General features: G+C 48.9%; 1 protein-coding gene across 1 annotated transcript in view; it reads right to left on the minus strand.

The window, feature by feature from the left end:
* LOC127060228 (voltage-dependent N-type calcium channel subunit alpha-1B-like) overlaps window positions 1-20,216 on the minus strand; it is a 49,036-nt gene that overhangs the window by 20,138 nt on the left and 8,682 nt on the right. The window contains exons 3-8 of the mRNA XM_050981144.1: window positions 19,430-19,495; window positions 18,747-18,838; window positions 16,564-16,714; window positions 15,502-15,629; window positions 8,195-8,291; window positions 115-223 (exon numbers count right to left, since the gene is read on the minus strand). Of these exons, the coding sequence (XP_050837101.1) occupies window positions 115-223; window positions 8,195-8,291; window positions 15,502-15,629; window positions 16,564-16,714; window positions 18,747-18,838; window positions 19,430-19,495 (643 nt within the window). The remainder of the gene's footprint in view (window positions 1-114; window positions 224-8,194; window positions 8,292-15,501; window positions 15,630-16,563; window positions 16,715-18,746; window positions 18,839-19,429; window positions 19,496-20,216) is intronic.

Below are 20,216 nucleotides of genomic sequence, written 5' to 3' on the forward strand. Positions count from 1 at the left end.
ATCCCCTCCCTCTCACCTGAGGCCAGTTTGATCTCCAGGTGACCCAGCCATCCCCTCCCTCTCACCTGAGGCCAGTTTGATCTCCAGGTGACCCAGCCATCCCCTCCCTCTCACCTGAGGCCAGTTTGATCTCCAGGGCTGTGCGGATCAGGGCCATCAGCGTGGAGGTGAAGTGCACAGTTAAATCTTCAGGGGAGATGGGCATGTTCATCCTCACCAGGCGCTGGGGACAGACAGGGCTGGCTGTGAGGAGGGCCAGGAGTCCTCCCCCCACCCTCACCTGCCCCTCTCTGAACCCCCAAACACCCAAAATACAAACAGGAAAGAACTTTTTGTGTGCTGAGCTGAAATTCTTCTGCACATGGATGGCAGCTCCTGTCCAGGAGCAGGTTTGGGGTAAACCTCAGTGGTTTAATGAGTGACTTGCCAGCACTGCACTGCAATCCCACAGAGCTCTCCCAAAAGGAAGCCAGGTGGGAGGCTCTCATCCCATTTCCTGACTGTCTCCAGTGGTGTCTGCACCATCCAGTGTTGGAACCCTGGTCAATGAGAATTTCAGATTTCTGTGCTGACAGACACTGACCCCCAGGAGAACACTGCATTGACCTGAGCCTGTGGAGAAGCTTCCAAAATGGAATGGTAGAACAGGGATTGTGGGTGTGGAGTTTGAACAGAAGTGTGTAACATCATACAGTGAAAAACATCAAAGTTTTAGGCTATAGTAATATATATATATATATATATATATATGTATATAAAGATGGAGGTTTTAGGGCAGAGGCTGGTCCTTCTTCTTCACCTTCTTCTTCATAAGTTTAGGCAGTATTGTGTAATTAGATAAAAAAGTCCAAGGAAGTCCCTGGGTATTGATCTGCCTGAGCACAGCCTCAAAAATAAGTGGCAGCTTGGCCTGGGCCCTTTGCTGGGGAGAGAATTTCATCCCACCTGAAAGCTGCTTGGGCTGGTATTTACACCCCTCTGTCTGCCCAGAAACCTCCTCTCTGCCTAACAACAGCCCCTAAAGGCTGGTGGAGGTGCCAGCTGCACTCCCCCGTGGCTCTGGGTGCTGCAGCAGTGGGCACAAGCCTGACACTGCTTGCAGAGATGCACATTTTGCTGCAGCCTCTTTGCTGTCCTGGGGAAAATCTGCAGCAGAAACTCCTCAGCTGATGGGAATTCTCCTGCTGGGGAAGGGAACGTGGTGCAGGTGAGAGCAGGGCCCTGCTGGAGCCTCAGGGCTCAGTGGGAGCTGCTCCTGTGTTTTCCCCAAGCCAAGCCCTGGCTGGGGCATGAAGACTTGGCCAGGTTTTCCATCTCTGGGATAACCTTCCTGCTTAGAGAATCTTCCAACTTCTACTTCCAGCTTCCCAGATGAATGGGCTGAGCTGCCTTAGAATCCCAGACTGGTTTGAGTTGGAAAAAACCTTAAAGATCATCTCATCCCACCCCCTGCCAGGGGCAGGGACCTTTCCCTAGCCCAGGCTGCTCCAAGCTCTGTCCAGCCTGGCCCTGGACATTTCCATGCCCTCAGGGAGGGCAGACCCCAACCCTGGCAGTTCTGGAGAGAATTCCCCCCCCCCCCCACCCCCAGGGGGACACTTGTTGGTGTTGGCATGAGCAGACAAAGGGCACAAAGTGCTGGTCCAGTGTAAAATCTGCTCAGAGGAGCTGAAATCTCCTTGTTCACTTATTTACACATTTTCAGCTCTCACTGCATCCTGCAGGGACAAGAGACCACTGTAACAATGTCCCTGTCACCTGAAGCCTGGGACAAACCCTTGTGCTCTCCTCACAGCATGCCCAGAGGTTATTCTGTGTCTGCCCAGCCCTAGAGACAGGGAAATCAAAGTTCAGCCTCTCAATCGTTGACAGTACCAACTGCTGGCAACACCACTGGGCTTTTTCTGGTCACTCATGTCAAATGAAAGGGGATTTAATTCCAATTCTGCCCTCAGCACACAAAAAACTACAAAAAAAAAAAAAAAAAATCTATGAGAGCCCACAGTTAGCAATCACAGAGTCCCAGAATCCCACTGGAGTGGGAGAGAGGGAAGGGATGCAGAGAGAAAGAAGATGCATGCAAGTGAAGAACAGGCAAATGAGGAGCAATTCCCCCCAGGAGAGCTCTATCCTCACAGAAACCACCACCAGAAACCAGGTGGGCACGTGGCAGGTCTCCCAGCTGACTTTCCAGGTGAATTCCCAAAGGATTCAGATGCACACCACAGGCCACCCACAGCTGTACTGAGCAGTGCTCTCCTCCTCAATCTGAGCCAGGGACAGAGGATGTAGGGGAAGATTTTCCAAGGGGATTCCCACTTATGGAAGTCTGGCTGAGCAAAACCCACATTTTGCTGCAAACAGGCACCTGGAAGAGGCTCTCCCTACCCCACCTCCTTGCCCTGCTCCCTGCATTTCCCTCTGCACTGCCATTTCCTTCATCCCAGTATCCAAACTGGTCAAACAGGCACCACAGACACCTCCAGGCCTTCGGAATTCCCAATGGGAGAACCCAGCAGGGAGCAGAAAGGGGGGGTTGAGGTGCTCAGGACAGGAGGGCTGTGATGGGATGAGTCCCTGGGTCCCCTTGGGGTGCCAGTCTGGGATTCAGCTCCCTTTGGACAGCACTTGAGGAGTTCTTGCCCTGCCAAGGTGAGCTGCAGGTTGCACCTTCCAGCTGCCCATTTCTTGGCCAAAAAAAGCCATAAAATAAGAGAGAAATGCCTCAGAACCTGCAGCAGCCAAAGCCAACAGGTCTCAGCTAAAGCCACACGAGATCCTTCCAAAAACAGGGAAAATTCCTGTCTTGGAAGCCCCTGGCTTGAGAAAATCTGTGTTTTATTGAATATCTGGCATGTCTGAGAGCTCCTGCTGAGGGTGGGGCAGCTGGAAGAAAAGAATTGTTTCCTCTGGGATCCAAAATAGCTTTGCCAGCACAGCTGGGGTGGTGAGGGAGGGCTGGGTGAGACATTGCTCACCCCACACCCCAATATCAATGTCCCAAATCCCCAGGGGCACCCAGAGGAGCCAGGAATCAGCCAGACACCGGCAAAGCCAGGAGGGATTTGATCCTTGAACTTTGTCTGGTGTGTTTTCCCAATGCCAGAAATGCAGCCAAAAGGCTGAAACTGAAAACAAAACTTAAATTAACTTTTTTCTCTTAAATATTAAAAAATAACCCTATACATAAAAATATCTCCTTGTGCAGAGGTTGACATTTCAAGCCTTTCCAGGCTACTTTCTAATTTTATCTGTATTTAATTCCTCTCAATTTCTAGAGGATCCATTTAAAAGCAATCCAATTGAAATTGGTAACATTTTTCAAACTCAAAATATTCTGCTTGATCCAAAATTTCTCCTTGAAAAATTCAATCAAGAACTTTTAATTTTCATTCTGCACCAGGGTAGAAGAGAAAACCTCAAGTTTTCTCAAAGACTTAGGGACAAGAACATAGGTTAAAAAAAAAAAAATTAAAAAGTTGTTTAGAGTGTACTCAATTAAAAAAAAAATAATTTCCCCCCATTTTTTTCTGTTTCTTCACTTGAAGTTTTGCTTCAAGGCTGTGTCAGAGCTGTAGCTTATGGTTTGAAAGAGGATGAAAAAATTTGAGAGGGAAAGGGAATGAAGAAAAAAAAGGAAAAGGAATGGGGGGAAAGGAAAAAGGAGAGGGAAAAAAGGAATAAACAACGAACCAAAAAAATCCAAACAACAAAAATAACTGAACCAAAACAAACAGAAAAAAAAAACCCCAACTCCAATTTGGATAATTTCTCATCTTTCTGGAGCCCAGAAGGAAATTTTAGGAGCTTGCTGCTCCTTCCCTGCACTGATAAAGAATGTGCATCACTTGGGAATCACCACCTCAACCCAGGGGCTGGATCAGTGCTTGGACTGGATGATCTTGGAGATCTTCTCCATCCTAAATGATTATGTGATTCCATCAATTTTAGTCTTTTCTATCCCATCAGATGTAAAAGGGGAAGAAAACCTCTTTGCCCTCACTCTGCTGTCTTAGGATTTGCTCACTGTCCCTGCCCAGGGCAGAGGGTGGAACTGGACAAGCTTTGAGGTCCCTTCCAACCCAAACCATCCCGGGATTCCATCATTCCTGGGATGATCCAGGGGCGCTCCGGTGACTTAATGATGGGAACCAGGAAAAAAAAAAAAAAAAGGTGGAAATGCTTCCCAGGAGTCCTGACCTGCCAGGAAAGGAATCCCCAGCGCCTGCGGGGGAGGAGGCGCAGCCGGCAGCAGGTGGAGTCCCCGCTCTGCTCTGGGGATCCCTCCCGCAGCCCCAGCGTTTAATTAGACGGATTTGGAGCTCGTTCCTGCTGCTGCAGGAGAGGGCCCCAGAGGCAGCAGGCACGGGGATGTCTCTGGAGTCTCGTAATTAACGCTGTGCTGATAACGAGGGGCTGATTAGAGGCGGGGTCGGGAGGGAGCGCTCGGTGAGCGGGGTCCGGGCGCGGTCAGGAGGCGGCCCCGGCGCGGTTTAATTGGCAATTAACAAAGGCAGCGCTAACGAGGAACCAAATCTCTGTGACAGGAATAAATTCCCTTTCAGCTTTGCTCAAGAACTGCTCGGACAATGGTCCAAACGGCAGGGAAAGGGTTGGAGGAATAGGGAGAAAATTCATCCCCGGATCAAAGGTGTCTTGCTGGATTCAGCCTGACCCAGAAAAAGTTACTACACCCTAAACCCTCTTCCCTGGCACATTTACCCAGAGGCAACAGGAAGAGGAGCACACAGTGCCTGGAAAACTACTGGCACCCCGACAGATCTGAATTATTAAGAGCACCCCATCAGCCTCTGGGACAGGAACTGCTCTGGGAATGATCCCCAGACAGGAATAAATTGGGGACAGTGGAGCGCTGCTGTGGGAAATGAGGTCGAGTTTGGTGAATAAATTATTTGTTATGAATAATTCACCCCGACCTAGTTGGAATGATTTTACTCTGGTTTAATTCTGCTGGCTTTGGAGAGGTTCTTCACAGCTTTCATCCCTCTCAGATCATTCCAGGAATGACAGAATCACAGCTGGGATGGTTTGGGTTGGAAGGGACCTCAAAGCTTGTCCAGTTCCACCCTCTGCCCTGGGCAGGGACAGTGAGCAAATCCTAAGACAGCCAAGTGAGGGCAAAGAGGTTTTCTTCCCCTTTTACATCTGATGGGATAGAAAAGACTAAAATTGATGGCATCACAGAATCATTTAGGATGGAGAAGACCTCCAGGATCATCTGTTCAAACACTGATCCAGCCACCACTAACCCATATCCCCAAGTGCCACATCCACATCTGTATGGTTTTAAATCTCTCCAGCAGTGGTAATTCCACCACTGCCCTGGGAAGCCTCTTCCAGGGTGTGAAAACTCTTTGTGAAGAAATTCTTCCTGCTGTCCACCCTGAGCCTGCCCTGGCCCAGCCTGAACCATTCCCTCTCCTCCTGTCCCTGTTCCCTGGAGCACAGCCCGACCCCCCCGGCTGTCCCCTCCTGGCAGGAGCTGTGCAGAGCCACAAGGGCCCCCTGAGCCTCCTCTGCTCCAGGCTGAGCCCCTTCCCAGCTCCCTCAGCCTCTCCTGGGGCTCCAGCCCCTCAATATCCTTCTCAGTGTGGGTGGCCCAGAAGTGAGCACAGGAATTTGGGGTTTCCAGCCTCCTCCCCCAGCCCAGTGCAGGATAGAGCTCCCTGGTGCCTGAGGATCCCGTGCACCTCGGGCAAGCAGCAAAGCCACACGGAACTGCAGAGGCTGGTCAGGCTGACCAAGGAGAACAGTTGAGAAAGGGGAACCAGAAAACAGCAGAAAGGAAGGACAGCAGCCAAGGAGGCTGCAAAGAGGGGAAAATCCAAACAAAAACCAGTGTGGACGTGCTGAGAAGGCAACAAAGACGTGGGGAAAACACACAAAACCTCTGACAAGGACTGGGGAAAAGAAGACATGGAAAGAAAAAGGGGATGTGTGGGGCTAAAGAGCTTTTGCTGGACAGAACAGTCAGGGTTTTACAAACCAGAGGGAGAGGGAGAAAATAGGGCAGAGACAAAGCCCTGGCTGCTGTTGGCACTGACTGAGCCAAACCTGCAGGAGCAGAGGGTCAATGTCCCTTGGCAGGCTCGGGGAGGGGTCAGTGTCCAGGGGGATTTCAGTGCCCTCCTGAGTCTCTCATCCACTTGGGAGTGGCTGTCACATGAGTGACACCATGGGGACACCTGGCAGGAGCAGGGCAGGGGGTGCCACATCCCACCACAGTCATGGGGGAAGGTGCCCAGCACCAACCCATGGATGTGCTGCACGGAGAAGTGGAGGAGGGAAGGAGCAAAAACCAGTCCTAACCCATGAGGGGTTAATTTTACCAGCAATAACTGGGTGAGAGATCAGCCCAAAGTGCAGCTTTAATCCATGGGGGAAATCCTGATCTTGTCTTAAATCTGTATTTTGTACTTCAGGGCTCTTTGATGAGGGGGAAATGAATGTGATCATCTCCAAACTCACAGAAATCCAGTGTTCACCCAGACTGGAGCTGTTTGAGCCCATCTCTGCCTGTGCTTGTGACACACAGACACAATCCAGAGGATCCTTCTAGGATGGGGAAAAATTAACCATGTCTTTAAAAAATCAGGAGTCTGGTTTATAAAAAGAAGCCATTCCTATGTACCCTGGTTCTGTGGGTTTGTTCTGTAGAGACAGACAAAGGAGATATCAGGAAATTCTCAGGCTGAAGAAATGCCTGTGGGCACAAAGTCTGCTATGAAAACCAGCCCAAAACCTTATTTAAAATGCCTATTTTAATGTATGATCTCTTTATCCCCCTTTATTTTCTTCCTTTTTGAATTCTAAAAGATTTAGGAAAAAAAAAGTTTCATCCTTCTGATACAGCCCCAGAGCAGATCTGGTTGCCCACCTGCAAACACCTCCTTTCAGCAGGACACAGCTCTCCTAAACCAATGGAAACTCAGGGGTGGCAAATCCTTGGATTTCTGTGGATAACTGGTGTCTAAAATAGCTGAGACCTGGAATTTTCATCTAGTTGGGTTCCTCAAGCTCAGTTATGGTGGCCAGGAACAAATCAAATGCAGCAAAGCCACCTCACTGGAGAGATTTAAGGTTATGTTTCATTTTCCTTTTATTTTAAATCCTGGAAGGCTGAGGAAGGATCTTGTAGGAAGATTTATCTGAATTTCTTCCTGCCTGAATAAATCAGCCCCAGGTTTGGGTCTGGCTTGAGCCTCTTCACAAAAATCTTGGGTTTATTTGGTCTCAGTGAAAAATCCCTCAGTACAGGAGGGGCTGTTGTGGTTTGGATCCTTTGGGTTGAGTTTTGGGGTGTGGGAGTGGCTGGAGTGACACCAGCAGCCAAAACATCCTGCTGGGTTGGATGGATCCTCAACCACAGCAGTGATAAATGGTTCTGAGCAACCTCTCCTTCTAAACTGTGAGGTTCAGTGGTGAAACTTCCAAGGAATCACCCTGGAAATGGAAGTCTCCAAGCACCCTGAGAGTTTTTGGGAGGGCAGCCTGGCATTTACTGTTCCATTTCCATCTGAATTTCCAGCCAGGCAGCAGCCTTTGGGATAGAATTCATTCTGGTGGCTCAGTTAAAAAGTTTTGCCAAATCAGCAATACGCTGGAGTGATTCTCCACTTCCTTGTCCTAAATGTTTTCTGTTAAAGTCTTTTCTTCCACGAGGGTGTTTAAGGAGCCCTTTGGTGTTGTCTCTGTTTAATTGCTGCTCACTCCTACAGTACTGCCTACTCTAATTACTCCAATCTAATTAAGAGGAAGAAAAAACAACATTCTTCTGAAGGGTTAGTGAGACAAAGAGCCCCAGGAAGAAAAATGGGGATCTAAGGGGGGGTAATTTGCTCATTAGCATGGTCCCTCCTCAAATTAACCTAAATGGAAGGAGAATGAGAGAAAAGAGAGAGAAACACTGATAGAGAGCAGAGACATACTTAGAAAGACAAACTGATGTGCCAGAGTTTCAAAGACCAGAAAAAAAGTTACCCAAAAAAATTATATGTATATAAATATATAAAAATTAAGAAGAAAAAAAATCAGAAGATCCAAAATCTTGCTTGGAAAGCAGAGAAAGCACCAGAAAAGTCCAGAAGAACAACACCAATGCCACAGAAACCCCACTTCAGCCACGGCACAGAAAGCTGGTGGTTGGGCAGGAGTTCCTGGGGAGGTTTTCTACCTTATAGGCAACACGAGCTGGGCATTTCTTCCCAAGGCCTAGAGGTGGGGACATGTGTCTCAGCATCTCATACATGTCTGTGTAACTGATGCGCCCGCTGGCACCACAGGGATGGAGGCAAAAGCACCAGGACACAGAAATCCCATCGGATTGAGGCGGGGAGAACGGGAGAGGGGCGGGGGAAAAGGCAACACAACGGAGCAAATGAAAAGGAGGAGAGAGAGAAGGGAAAGCAGACAAGAAAACAGAGATCTGGTTAATCAGATTTCTCGGGGAAACAAAACCAAACTCAAGAGGTGGGGCAGGAGAAAGGAGGCTCCGCTTCCGTTGCTGTTTCGGCGCCCAACGTCTCCTCCTCCTGCAGGGGTGGCCCTGGGAATGATTGATGTCCCCTGGGGAATGCCTGATGTCCCCTGGGGGAGAAGGGGTGGCAGGGCTGGGTTTGGCTCGCTGTTGGCGGCGTGGGGGATGAAGGCTCCCCCATCACCCCCCAAAGCAGCCAGGTCACCATGCCAGGGAGAGCTGGGGGGCAGAGTTATGGGACAGGGCTGGGGGAACACAGCCCAGCTTTCCTGCCAGGAAGCAGCACTTTGGGTTTGGGTGATGGGACAAGGGGAAGTCAAACGTGGGGGTTTGCTGAGGGATACACTGGGTCTGCTCCCACTCCCAGCTGGGATTCTGCAAATTCCTGATCCAGCAAAAGCAGAGCCCATCCCTGGCAGGAGGTGGGAGGAAAACCTGCTCCTCTCTCACTTTTGGTGGGGCTTGTTTTTCACCAAGCTGACCTCAGCTGGGAATTGCAGAAGTTTGTGACAAGTCCCTCAGAGCAGCCCATTGCTGAGGGCATCTCCCTCCAGCACATGGTGGTGGATAAATCCTGGCCTGAAAAACACGGGGGGCAAAACAGCAAGAAATTCCTGCTTCACCTTCTTGTAGCCTGTTGGAACTGGGAGCAGAACTGTGCCAATCTCCTTTTGTTTTCCTTACTGCTTATACAATGTACCAATCTCTGCTGCCTGGCATCTGAGGTGACCCAGGGATGTTATTTATTAGAGTTTAACCCCTGGAAAAGCAAGATAATGTCCTCATCTGTATACCAACAAAGAAAACCTAGGCACCCATTTAAACCCCCCTTTCTGAGCAGGAACCCTCCCACCAGCCCAGTGCCCTTGACATAGACATCAGTTCCTAAGTAAAGCTTTGATGGAGGAGGAGGAGAGAACTCACCCAGCCCAAAACATCTATTCCTGTCCCTGGTAACTGCTGCAGATAAAATCCCACCCAGCTCTCCCAGCCCAGAGCTGATTTGGAGGCTGCTGAGAGACATAAAATGGGAACTGGAGCCAGTGTCCTCCCCTGGTTCCTTCCTGCTCCTGGGCTGGGGTGTGGGGTCTCCTCTTCCTCTGCAGAGCTTCTGGGCTCTTAATCCTCACTCAGGTGTGGGAAACACCTGGGCTGGAGTGGAGAGGAAAAGGAAGCTCTGGGCTGGCTGCTTCCAGCCTTCTCCTTCATCCTCTGTTTCCCAAGAAATTCCCTGCCTGGAACTGGGTCCCCACTGATGCCCATCCCATGCTGATTTCTCAGCAAGATCTGTGCCAGATCCCCCACCTGGGCTCCCAAGCACAGGCAACTCTCCCTGTGCCATGAGCAGACCTTTCCCTGGGTGTCCACCACAGCTTAGAGACATCATTTAACCCCCAGGCCATCTCAGGCTGTGGCACCATGGAAAGCTCATCCCTCATCTCTGCCCAGATCCAGTGGTTTTCCAGCTCAGGAAAGGGCAAGTTGATCACTCAACAATTGATCAAAACATTGTACAAACCAAACCAAACCAAACTTGCTGCTCCCCATAAACCTTGGGATGCCATTTCTCTGGAATATGTTGAAGTGCTGGGATAATTTTCCCCAGGATTTCCCAGCTGGAACTGGCAGGATGGAAGCTGGAGGGTTCCCTGTCCCATAAAACTGCCTGTCCCCAGCCAGCTGGGGTGTGGGAGGAGACAGGGAAGGGATGCATGGAAGAAAAAGGAGGCAGTCAGTCAATCATTCCTTTTTTCAGGCAGGGGATTGGTTACGTTACACTTTCTTTCCTCTACTGGTTGCATTTGCACTCCGGGGAGGGAGGAGGGGGTAAAAAGAAACAGAACCAGGACTAGAGATGCTGGAGGGATCTCTGAAATTCCAAACCTTGTAGGCCACCCTATGAGGGCACTTCTTTCCTAAGCCCAGGGGTGGAGCAATTACACGTAACAAATTGTACATATCCTTATAATGAATGCGGCAACTGGAAAGGAAACACCAGAGGTTATGACAGCAAAATCCAAAGGAATCAGCTTTTCCACAGGCAAACAGGGAAAAATCAGCTTTTCTACAGGGAAACGGAAAAAATCAGCTTTTCCACAGGCAAACAGGACAAGTTGGAAGGGCAAAACACGCTGAAAAGAAAGGTTAGTCTGGAAAGGAAGGAGCCACTTTTACACACAGAGAGAACTTCCAACTGCTCACCCAACCTTATATCCTTGGATTTTCCTCTGGGAAACCTTCAGTGATGTGTGGAAGGCTTCCCAAACATTTGGTTTCCTTTCCCACTCATGCTTTAATTCCCTGTCCTGAGCATCAGCCTCCAGACTCCACCCAGAGCCTGCAGGTCACAAAGAGCCTCTTTAATTGATTATTCCTGGGATTTTATTACAGCTCTTCAATGGTTGTTGTCAGGATTCAAATTAGCTGCTTTAAAACCTTGGGAACCTCTCCCTGCCACTGTCACCTCCCACATAACCCCAGCAGGGCCATTCCTGGGCAATGAGGGATTTGCTGGGAGAGCAGAAAGTGTCACCTCCAGAGCCTCTTCAGCACTGGAACTGGGAAAATCTACCTTCAATACCAGAAGGAGAAATCAGACACCTCCTGGAAGCTTTATGGTCACTCTCATTAACTCCCAACAATAATTTCAGCTAATTAAACAGCAGGATTATATTTCTCAATGTTTTTGTATAGCCAACTCATAGGTGAGAAGAGCTGACCTTCAAAATTACCTCTGAAAAAAACTGGGATGCTTTGGTGTCTTAAGTTGGCAATGGGGCTGTGTAATGTATTGCCGTCTGTCAGAGCTGGGGCAGTTCTCTCTGTTCTTTGGGCAGTTTTCTTTATCTCTCCCACAGCCAACCCTCCCTCCAGGAGATCTCTGCTGTCCATGGCCAGGGAGTGTCCCTGCAGGGCTGATCAAATTCCACCATCCCATGGGGAGATGCTCCGCCCAGGGGAGGAGCCAAGCATTCCTACCTGGATCCAATCTGCCCTGGGAACAGCCCAGCAGCCTTTGCCCCCTGCATTCCCAGAGGAGCAGCTTTCTGCTGCCCTGCATTCCCAGAGGGAGAGCAGGCCCATCTCCAGCAGCCCTGGAGCTGCAGAGGAAAACTCCCCCCTTGTGCAGGATCCCTGCTCCAGCAGAACCACAGCTGGCACTGCAGGAGGGCTGAGCCCCCCTGGGATGGGACTGTGCCACCACCCTGAGCCCCCCTGGGATGGGACTGTGCCACCACCCTGAGCCCCCCTGGGATGGGACTGTGCCACCACCCTGAGCCCCCTGGGATGGGACTGTGCCACCACCCTGACACACAGGGGGTCAGCTCCTGTTCTCACTCTGGCAGGGGGTTGTTTGCACTATTACATTTGTAATTTTAATTTCCCTAGTACAGAACTGTTATTCCTGCTCCCATATCTTTGCCTGAGGGCCCCGCTTAATTTCAAAATGATAATAATTCAGAGGGAGGGGTTTACATTTTCCATTTCAAGAGAGGCTCCTCCTTCCTTAGCAGACACCTGGCTTTGCAAACCCAGACATTTGGCCTCCCTGTATTTATTTGGGTGCATTCTGTAAAGAAGGCTGGAATGCTTTGAGAGAACTCCTTCAATGTTGCTGCTTTTTGGGATGTGAAGAATTAAGCTTGATTCAAAGCCTTCCCCAATCAAGTCCAAACTATGAACCTGACAGCAAATGGACCATGCAGGTCTTGGCTCCAGGCCTAATCGTGGGTCTAAAAAGGGTTGGGTTTAACTGAGGCACCAAGTTTACACTTTCCTTACAATTTTAGAAGGATTCTGGAAATCAGGGTGTGGAAAATGTGGCTGAACACTTCGCTGAGCTCTCCAAGAGTCTGTGGAAGGGTGGAAAACCAACCAGATGCTTTGCCTGGGAGATCATGGCACAAAATCAGGACAAACAGGGATCCTTTTCCAGGTTCAGAGAATTCCAGAATGGTTTGGTGTGGAAGGACCTTAAAGTCCATCCCATCCCACCCCTGCCATGGCAGGGACACCTTCCACCATCCCAGGCTGCTCCGAGCCCCTCCAGCCTGGCCTTGGGCACTGCCAGGGATGGCACATCATTTTCTTTAAATCTGATTTTCCTCAGCATCCCTTTATCCCAGAGAGCCCAGACCTCCCTTGGGAGCACCTGCAGCTCCTCCTGAGTGCTCTGGGGACAGCTGATAGCAGTGGGATGGCCAGAGCAACATCCCCAGTATCTCCATGGGTGGGCATTGGGAGAGGAATAAAACATAGAAAGACCTCACTTTCTATATGTTGAACAAATAAAAGCTCCTAGAAACCCAATTATGTTTTCTTTCCCAGTTCATTCCTAAATTCTGTTTGCCCTCCTTTCTTAATTAACTCCCACCAATCTACCCTGTGCTCCCTATTTCTCTCAGTTTTTTTTTTTTTTTTTGTGAGCTCAAGGCTTTTTGTCACCCTCAAATCCAGCAGTTTTCCCATACTCACCCCTAGGGAAGGTGGCACAGCTGGAATAACAGCTCCTAACTGCCTTTTTAACTTCAATTTGAATGGTTTTTTCTAGAAAAGTTTCCAGGGAGTTGGATTTTGTAACAAAACCAAAGGTGATATCAGAAACAGAGGTAAAATACACATTAAATTGTGTCTTAAATATTATCTATATAATAAAAATGTAACAATTGTGCAGCATCTTTCACTGGGGATCTCAAGCTAAGGAAAGTGGACAACACTGTAATTCCATTTTCCTTGGGATAATCAAGGAAGAGACCATGGGAGAAGTGATCAGCTAGTGACCACATTCAGCTCAAATCATGGAATAATCCAATCAGAGAATCAGTTGGGTTGAAAAAGACCTCTAAGATCAGAAAGGTCTTAAATCAAATTATTGAAAGCTCAATTCTGGCTTAAAGTGTGAAAGGAGTTCAGGTTTGTGGAGATCTTAGTCCCACTTCTGAAAATGTGATTTCAGTGGAACTATTCACACCCAATAACTTCCCACCAGAGTGAAAAGGGAACAGGGTTAGAGAGAAAAAAAAAAAAAACAGAATTAGCATCTTAGTATGTGACATTTTCTGCATTAGCAGCTCTGGGAATGGAGTTTGGCCCCTGAGTGACTCAGAGTTAATAGAGCGAGAAATCTTCCTGTAAACTCACTGCTGGTGCCTCTTCTGGGTGGAAGGTTCCTGAATATAAACATTAACAATCCACATTGATCCCATTTTCCCTTTGCAGGTGTGTTCCTCCTCCCAGGGATGTAGAGCCAAGGCTGTTTTTCTAAAGAACAATGAGGCACTCCCGAGTTTTCAGCCTCAGTGAGATTTTCTAGTGGGAAGAGAAAGGACTGGATTGGAAAAAGGTAAAAAGAAAAGCTATTTATGCCTCCTAAATCCTCACAAAGGATATGCTGTGTCACAGACCTCGTGGGGATGAAAACCTGCCTGGAGATTACAAGCTGGTAGTAAGTGTGGAGTAAATATTCAGGTTGGTAGTAGGGGTGGCTTGGAGCAGTTCAAATCCCCCACAGATCAGAGAAATGCAGTTTTTGGAACAAGTTTCCATTTAAAGTTAGGCTAAATCATTTGAAGTGAGATTTGAAAGCAGTTTAATTGCATCCTAGCAGGGAGTTGGAGATGCTGATTATCCAAACACTCCCTGCTTCTGTCTCTGCTGAAGGGAAACAAAACAGAAAGGAAAGATTGGAAGAGCTGGAGGCATCACAAATCCAGAGGAGATTCATGGCACAGGAACTCACAGGGAGGAAAAAAGGGATCCAAAATTAGCAGAGCTTTAAATTAACAAAGAGTCTCCCAACAGGCAAATTCCCAAATAGAGTATCAAGGAATTATTGGGAGCTGGGATAGAGCATCCAGAAATGAGAATAACCCCCTGACCAGGGCTGTGGTGCAGCAATACAGAAAAGCAATTTATTAAATCAGTCCTGCTCTAGAAGTGGTCATTGGGCAGGGCCATTCCCTCAATTTTAAAAAATTCCTTAATTTGGGGTCTGTGCTGCTGCTCCACTGCCTAAGCTCAGTGTGCAGATCCCCTGTGTTTTGGGAGAAATACAATTTAAAAAAATAAACCCCTGAAATAAACATCTCATTGTTTAGTGTGAGAAAACCATCCCCTCCTTTAACCCACTCATAAATCAGGAATATTTTATCAGACAATTAAATATAAGCATTAAACACTTCCAAACTTTGGCTCATTTCATTTTATCCTGATCATTTTGCATATCTTATAATATCAGCTGCAACTCCAGAGCTAAATATTACTCAAAAGGCCAAAATTTACACCCAGAGTTTGATGTCATTACAAGGAGGCTTCCAGGAGAAAAATGTTGTGTTTAATGAGGAAAGGCTGTTTGAAAAAATCCCATTTTTTCAGGTAACCACCCTAAGGCAGAGGAGCATCACATCATTCCCTCTGGGAGCGGGTGGGAGGATGGAGCAGAGCCTGCAGGACCTGACTCAGATGCAGCCTGAGGTGTCTGCACAGCATCCACCAAGGTGGATCTCGATTAAAACAAGGCTGCACAAATGAGGTGTGAAGCTCTCCCACTCCCTCAAGTGCTGCCAACAGCAGAGATTTGCGGATTTGCATCTCCGGATGGGATGCAGGAACCCAAAGCTCCTTTTGGAAGTGCTAAATAGCTTTTCTCCAGGGCCATATAGGCGGGCTCAGTGGAACTGAGGCTTTAATCTGTTCATTTTTGGCTGGGCTTTGCTTGCAGGGCTTGGCTGTGCGGGAAGGAAACGCCCTTGCAGTGACACCAGCTCTGTTCCTCTCCAGCGCTCAGGGAATTGCAGCATTAACAGCGGCGTTACCCCAAATCCTGGAGCTGTTAACACGGCCTCGGAGCCTGCTCAGGTGCAGCATTACAGCTGCAGTGTCCCCTCTGTCCCTACTCTGGTGTCCCCTCTGTCCCAGCCCTGGTGTCCCCCTGTCCCAGCCCGGTGTCCCCTCTGTCCCTACTCTGCTGTCCCTCTGTCCCAGCCCGGTGTCCCCGCACGTACCAGGCTGCCGGGTCGTACTCCGCCCACACCCGCACGAACTCGTCCAAGTGGTGCGGGCCGAGGATGGAGGAGTCCCGGGTCAGGTACTCGAAATTGTCCATGATCACTGCCACGAACAGGTTCAGCATCTGGGGGGACGGGGCCGGGAGGGGAGGGAGGGGGAGAGGGAAGGGAAAGGAGAAGGGAGAGGGGAACCGAGAAGGGAAGGGAGGAAGGAGAAGGGAAAGGAGAAAGGGGGAGGAGAGGAAAAGGGAGAGAAGAAAGGAAGGGGGAAAGGAGAAGGAAAAGCAGAAGGGGGAAGGGAGAAAAAGGGAAAGGAGAAAGGAAGGGAAAAGAGATGAGAGAGGGCAACAGAGAGGGAAAGGGGGAAAGGAGAAAAGGGAGAAGGAAGGGAAAGGAGATGGGGAAAGGGAGAAAAAAGGGAAAGGAGAAAGGAGAAGGGAAGTAAAATGGGAAGGGAAGAAGAATGGAAGGTAAGAGGAAGGGGAATGTGAATGAGAATTTTAAAAATTAAGACCTGGAAGGGAAGCAGTCATGGTTCCCATAACTGGATATTTCTACAAGGAGCAACCTCACTCCAGGGGGAAACTCTCCAACAGAGCCCTGGATCCCTGGGAATGCTTCTGCTGCCTTCTCCTCTCCTGCCCATTTTTCCACATCCCCATCACTGGTGCTGCCTCCAGCATGATCCAGCCCAGATCCCATCCCAGGAGATGCTGGGGTTCTGTGAAATGAATGTGATGCTCCCAGGAAAGGCTGCTGAACTCAGACATTGTCCCACTGCCCTTCTTCAAAGGGATGGTATAAATCAAGACAAACCCCATTAATGCTTAATTCCAAATGTTAGAGCCCCTGTGAGAAGAAAGATAAACCCTTTCCCTTTAACGACTAAATGATCTCTTTGGGGATTTTATCAGCAAGATGATAAATGGGGTTTAGCTAAGCTGGCTTGGTGGTGTCTAAATTATAATTAGGGATGAGGAGGGGGCACAGGGGTGGGGAGGGGAGGGTTTGGGGGATCCACAGCAGCACCCCCACTTTGAGGTGTCAGGACTGACTTACCAGGAAGGAGCAGAGGAAAATGAACGACACAAAGTAGAAATAGGCAAAATCACTGCCACATTCCTTTTTGGTGAGGCCAGAGAGGGGGTCACAGGCTCTGTTGCTCAAGCAGGACAACATGATCTCGTGCCAGGCTTCCCCTGTAGCGCTCCTGCAACACCAGAGCAGAGGCTGAGTTTCTCCACCCCTCCCCATGACAGCCACCCTGCAATAATACTGCACCCAATTAACCAAATTAATTAGTTGGAAGGTTGTGCCCCAGAGCAGAGACTGTACTTACACTGGCAGTTGGAACTATTAGTGAAAAAGAAAGGAGAAAGAACATTTCCTTCTGTTACAGGGGGGTAAAAGAAACCAGACAGGCTCAGGTAGGCTAATAGCTTTATTGCTTCTGTGGAGAATAAAACCAGATTGATTTAAACAAATCTGAGTAAACAGAGTTAAGATTGTTGCCTTTTGAATCTAGTGCTGGCTCTAAAGCCCGTGCAGAGGATGGGAAATGAAACCAGGCTTCTCCACTGGAATCTCTTATTTCTTTATCAGCAGATAAATTCCAGCATGGGCTGGTTGGACTTGGGTCTCTTTCTCATCACAGTCTCCTGTGTGTTCTTCACCCGTTCCCTCCTCCCTCTCTAACTTCTACTATTGAGAGAAAAGAGCCAAAAGGAAAAACTTTGGAGTCCCAGAGAGTTGGTCCTCAAAATAAGGCAGTCCCTGTGTGTCACTGACATGTTTTATGAAAAATCCTTTCCTTAGGATTTTCCCTCCTGAGGAGCTGAGAGGCCTCAAGAACAAAATGCAAACAATGATTCTCTGCTGCTGTGGGATGCAGCAGGGGGATCTGGGATTGGTCTCACCTGGTTGTTTCTAATTAATGGCCAATCCCAGCCCAGCTGTCCAGACTGTCTGGGTCACAGACAAACCTTTGTTATTCATTCCTTTTCTATTCTTAGCCAGCCTTCTGATGAAATCCTTTCTTCTATTCTTTTAGTATAGTTTTAACATAATATATATCATAAAATAATAAATCAGCCTTCTGAACATGGAGTCAGATCCTCATCTCTTCCCTCATCCTGGGACCCCTGCAAACATCATCACACCTGTGAAGTTCACCCTTGGTTTGGAAGTCAGGGGTTCTCCACATGCACTTACTCTGAATTCCTGCTTCCCTCAATTTTTGCTTTCCAGAATTCCTTTTCTTCCTTCAACATTTAGAGAAAAAAAGAATTTTTGCCTTGTATTCCCAGAGCCAGCACAGAAACTTTGGAAAAACTCAGTGCTCCATCTAAGCTGGAATAACTTCCAGGCTACTCTGAATTACAGCAGATTTCCCCCCTGGTGCCTGGGTGCTAAAGGCCCATTCCCTTTGTGGGGAATTGTGCAGAAAGCAGCTCCCATCCCAATCCTGCTGCCTCTGCTCCTCACTCCCACTGCTCTGGGGCTGGTGAGGGACCACAAAGCTGAATAATGACCCAGTTTTGTTAAAATTCAGAGTTCTGAGCCCAGGGATTATTCTGAGCTAGAGAGGGCTAATTCCATTTCTGTCTGGCTTCACAGAAACTCCCAGGCAAGGATCCAGTACCAAGCACCACAGAATCCTTGGAGCTGAGCCTTGGCAGGGCTGGAAGGGGCTGCTGTTCACTGGGGGGTCTCCACAGCTGGACCAGGAACATCTCCCCACACTGCCCCAAGCTGGTTTTTGTTGTTTTGCTGGGTCTTAAAATGAAAATCTGTTCTTTAATTGACTGATTTTCAACTTGAAAATGCTTCATTTCCAGGCAGGGTGGATCCAGAGGGAAACACCTGAATTCTGAAACAGAGGTGGGGTTGGTGTAGGAGCTGGTGACTTCTGGTTATGCAAAAATTGCCAATTAAAGCAATTGTCACTTAAAAAAATAAAAATTCACCAAGTTCCAGGGCAGGAAACCCATCACTCAGTTAAACCAGTGGAGTTCTGATCTATAATCAGCTTCTGCCTGACTTGCCATGGGAGGGTCACAGCTCCAGGTGACACTTTGTGGAGGGGCTGAATCCAATCTGCTGAGGAGGAGGGAGCAGGAATAGATAATTCTCAGAAATCCCTATTTTAAAGGATGTCCAATCTGAGCAGCTCCACTGGCACCTGCACAAAGATGTGTTTGCTGTTCACACACAAACCAGAGGGTGTTTTATCCTCTCCTTACCTGAACAGGAGCATCAGGGCTTGGAGGAAGGTCCGGAAGTTGTTGTGCCGATTAATGGAGGTTTCATCATCTAAGGCAATGTTCCCAAATACCTGCCAGGAAAACAGAAGGGATTCAGCCAGGCACATCAAGTGGAGTTGGAAAATAAGGCAGGGAAAGAATTTGTCCTCGTTTAAAGGCTCTCAAGAGCTGGAATAATTTCTCTGCTGAAAAGGGAGATAAAAATGTGTTGGAAGATCAAACACAAGATTAATGTGCTTTGTATTCACAAAGGTCCTTTCCAGCAGTTCAGCTGCATCCCAGGACAAGAAAAGTTTATTATTTCTTCTCAGGAAGGTGCAGTGCTTGGGCTGCTCCCTCTTCCCAGCCTCTTGATGTGTCCATAGCCAGAGGAAGGGATGTGTTTTCCCATGGGATTCACGATGTCCAGTGCTGAAATGTGATCCAGGCTCATGCCCACAGCTGGCTTGTCCAGCTCACTGGGGACACTTCAACATAAAAACCTGACATTTAAAGTTGTAAAAGAAGCCTTTTTTTTCATTTCTAATTTACCTGACATCAGACAAGGAAAGCTTTTGCCTCATCCCAAATCAGTGCTGCTCCTGCTGTGGAGGCAACAACCATCTGCACCCTGAACAAACCCAGGCTGCTTATGGGTAGAATGAGAGAATGAAATATTTTACCTGCATGCCAATAATGGCGTAGATGAAGAAGAGCATTGCAATGAGGAGACACACATAAGGCAAGGCCTGTGGGGAAGGAAAAAATGGGATTAATGACAGCAAAAGCAAACATCCAATTCCCTGGCAGGACTGGGTTTTGTGGCATTTGTCCTTGTCTTAGGTTGGAAATGGAGGTGTGTAATCTGTTCCTATCAGAGCTGGGGCAGTTCTCTGCTGTTCATGAGCAGTTTTCTTTTTCTCTCCCACAGCCAATCCCCCCTCCAGGAGATCTCTGCTGTCCATGGCCAGGGAGTGTCCCTGCAGGGCTGATCAAATTCCACCATCCCATGGGGAGATGCTCCGCCCAGGGGAGGAGCCAAGCATTCCTACCTGGATCCAATCTGCCCTGGGAACAGCCCAGCAGCCTTTGCCCCCTGCATTCCCAGAGGAGCAGCTTTCTGCTGCCCTGCATTCCCAGAGGGAGAGCAGGCCCATCTCCAGCAGCCCTGGAGCTGCAGAGGAAAACTCCCCCCTTGTGCAGGACCCCTGCTCCAGCAGAGCCACAGCTGGCACTGCAGGAGGGCTGAGCCCCCCTGGGATGGGACTGTGCCACCACCCTGAGCCCCCCTGGGATGGGACTGTGCCACCACCCTGAGCCCCCCTGGGATGGGACTGTGCCACCACCCTGAGCCCCCCTGGGATGGGACTGTGCCACCACCCTGAGCCCCCCTGGGATGGGACTGTGCCACCACCCTGAGCCCCCCTGGGATGGGGCTGTGCCACCACCCTGAGCCCCCCTGGGATGGGA

The sequence above is a fragment of the Serinus canaria genome, chromosome 17 (assembly GCF_022539315.1).
Source record: "Serinus canaria isolate serCan28SL12 chromosome 17, serCan2020, whole genome shotgun sequence".
NCBI classification, from domain to species: Eukaryota; Metazoa; Chordata; class Aves; order Passeriformes; family Fringillidae; genus Serinus; species Serinus canaria.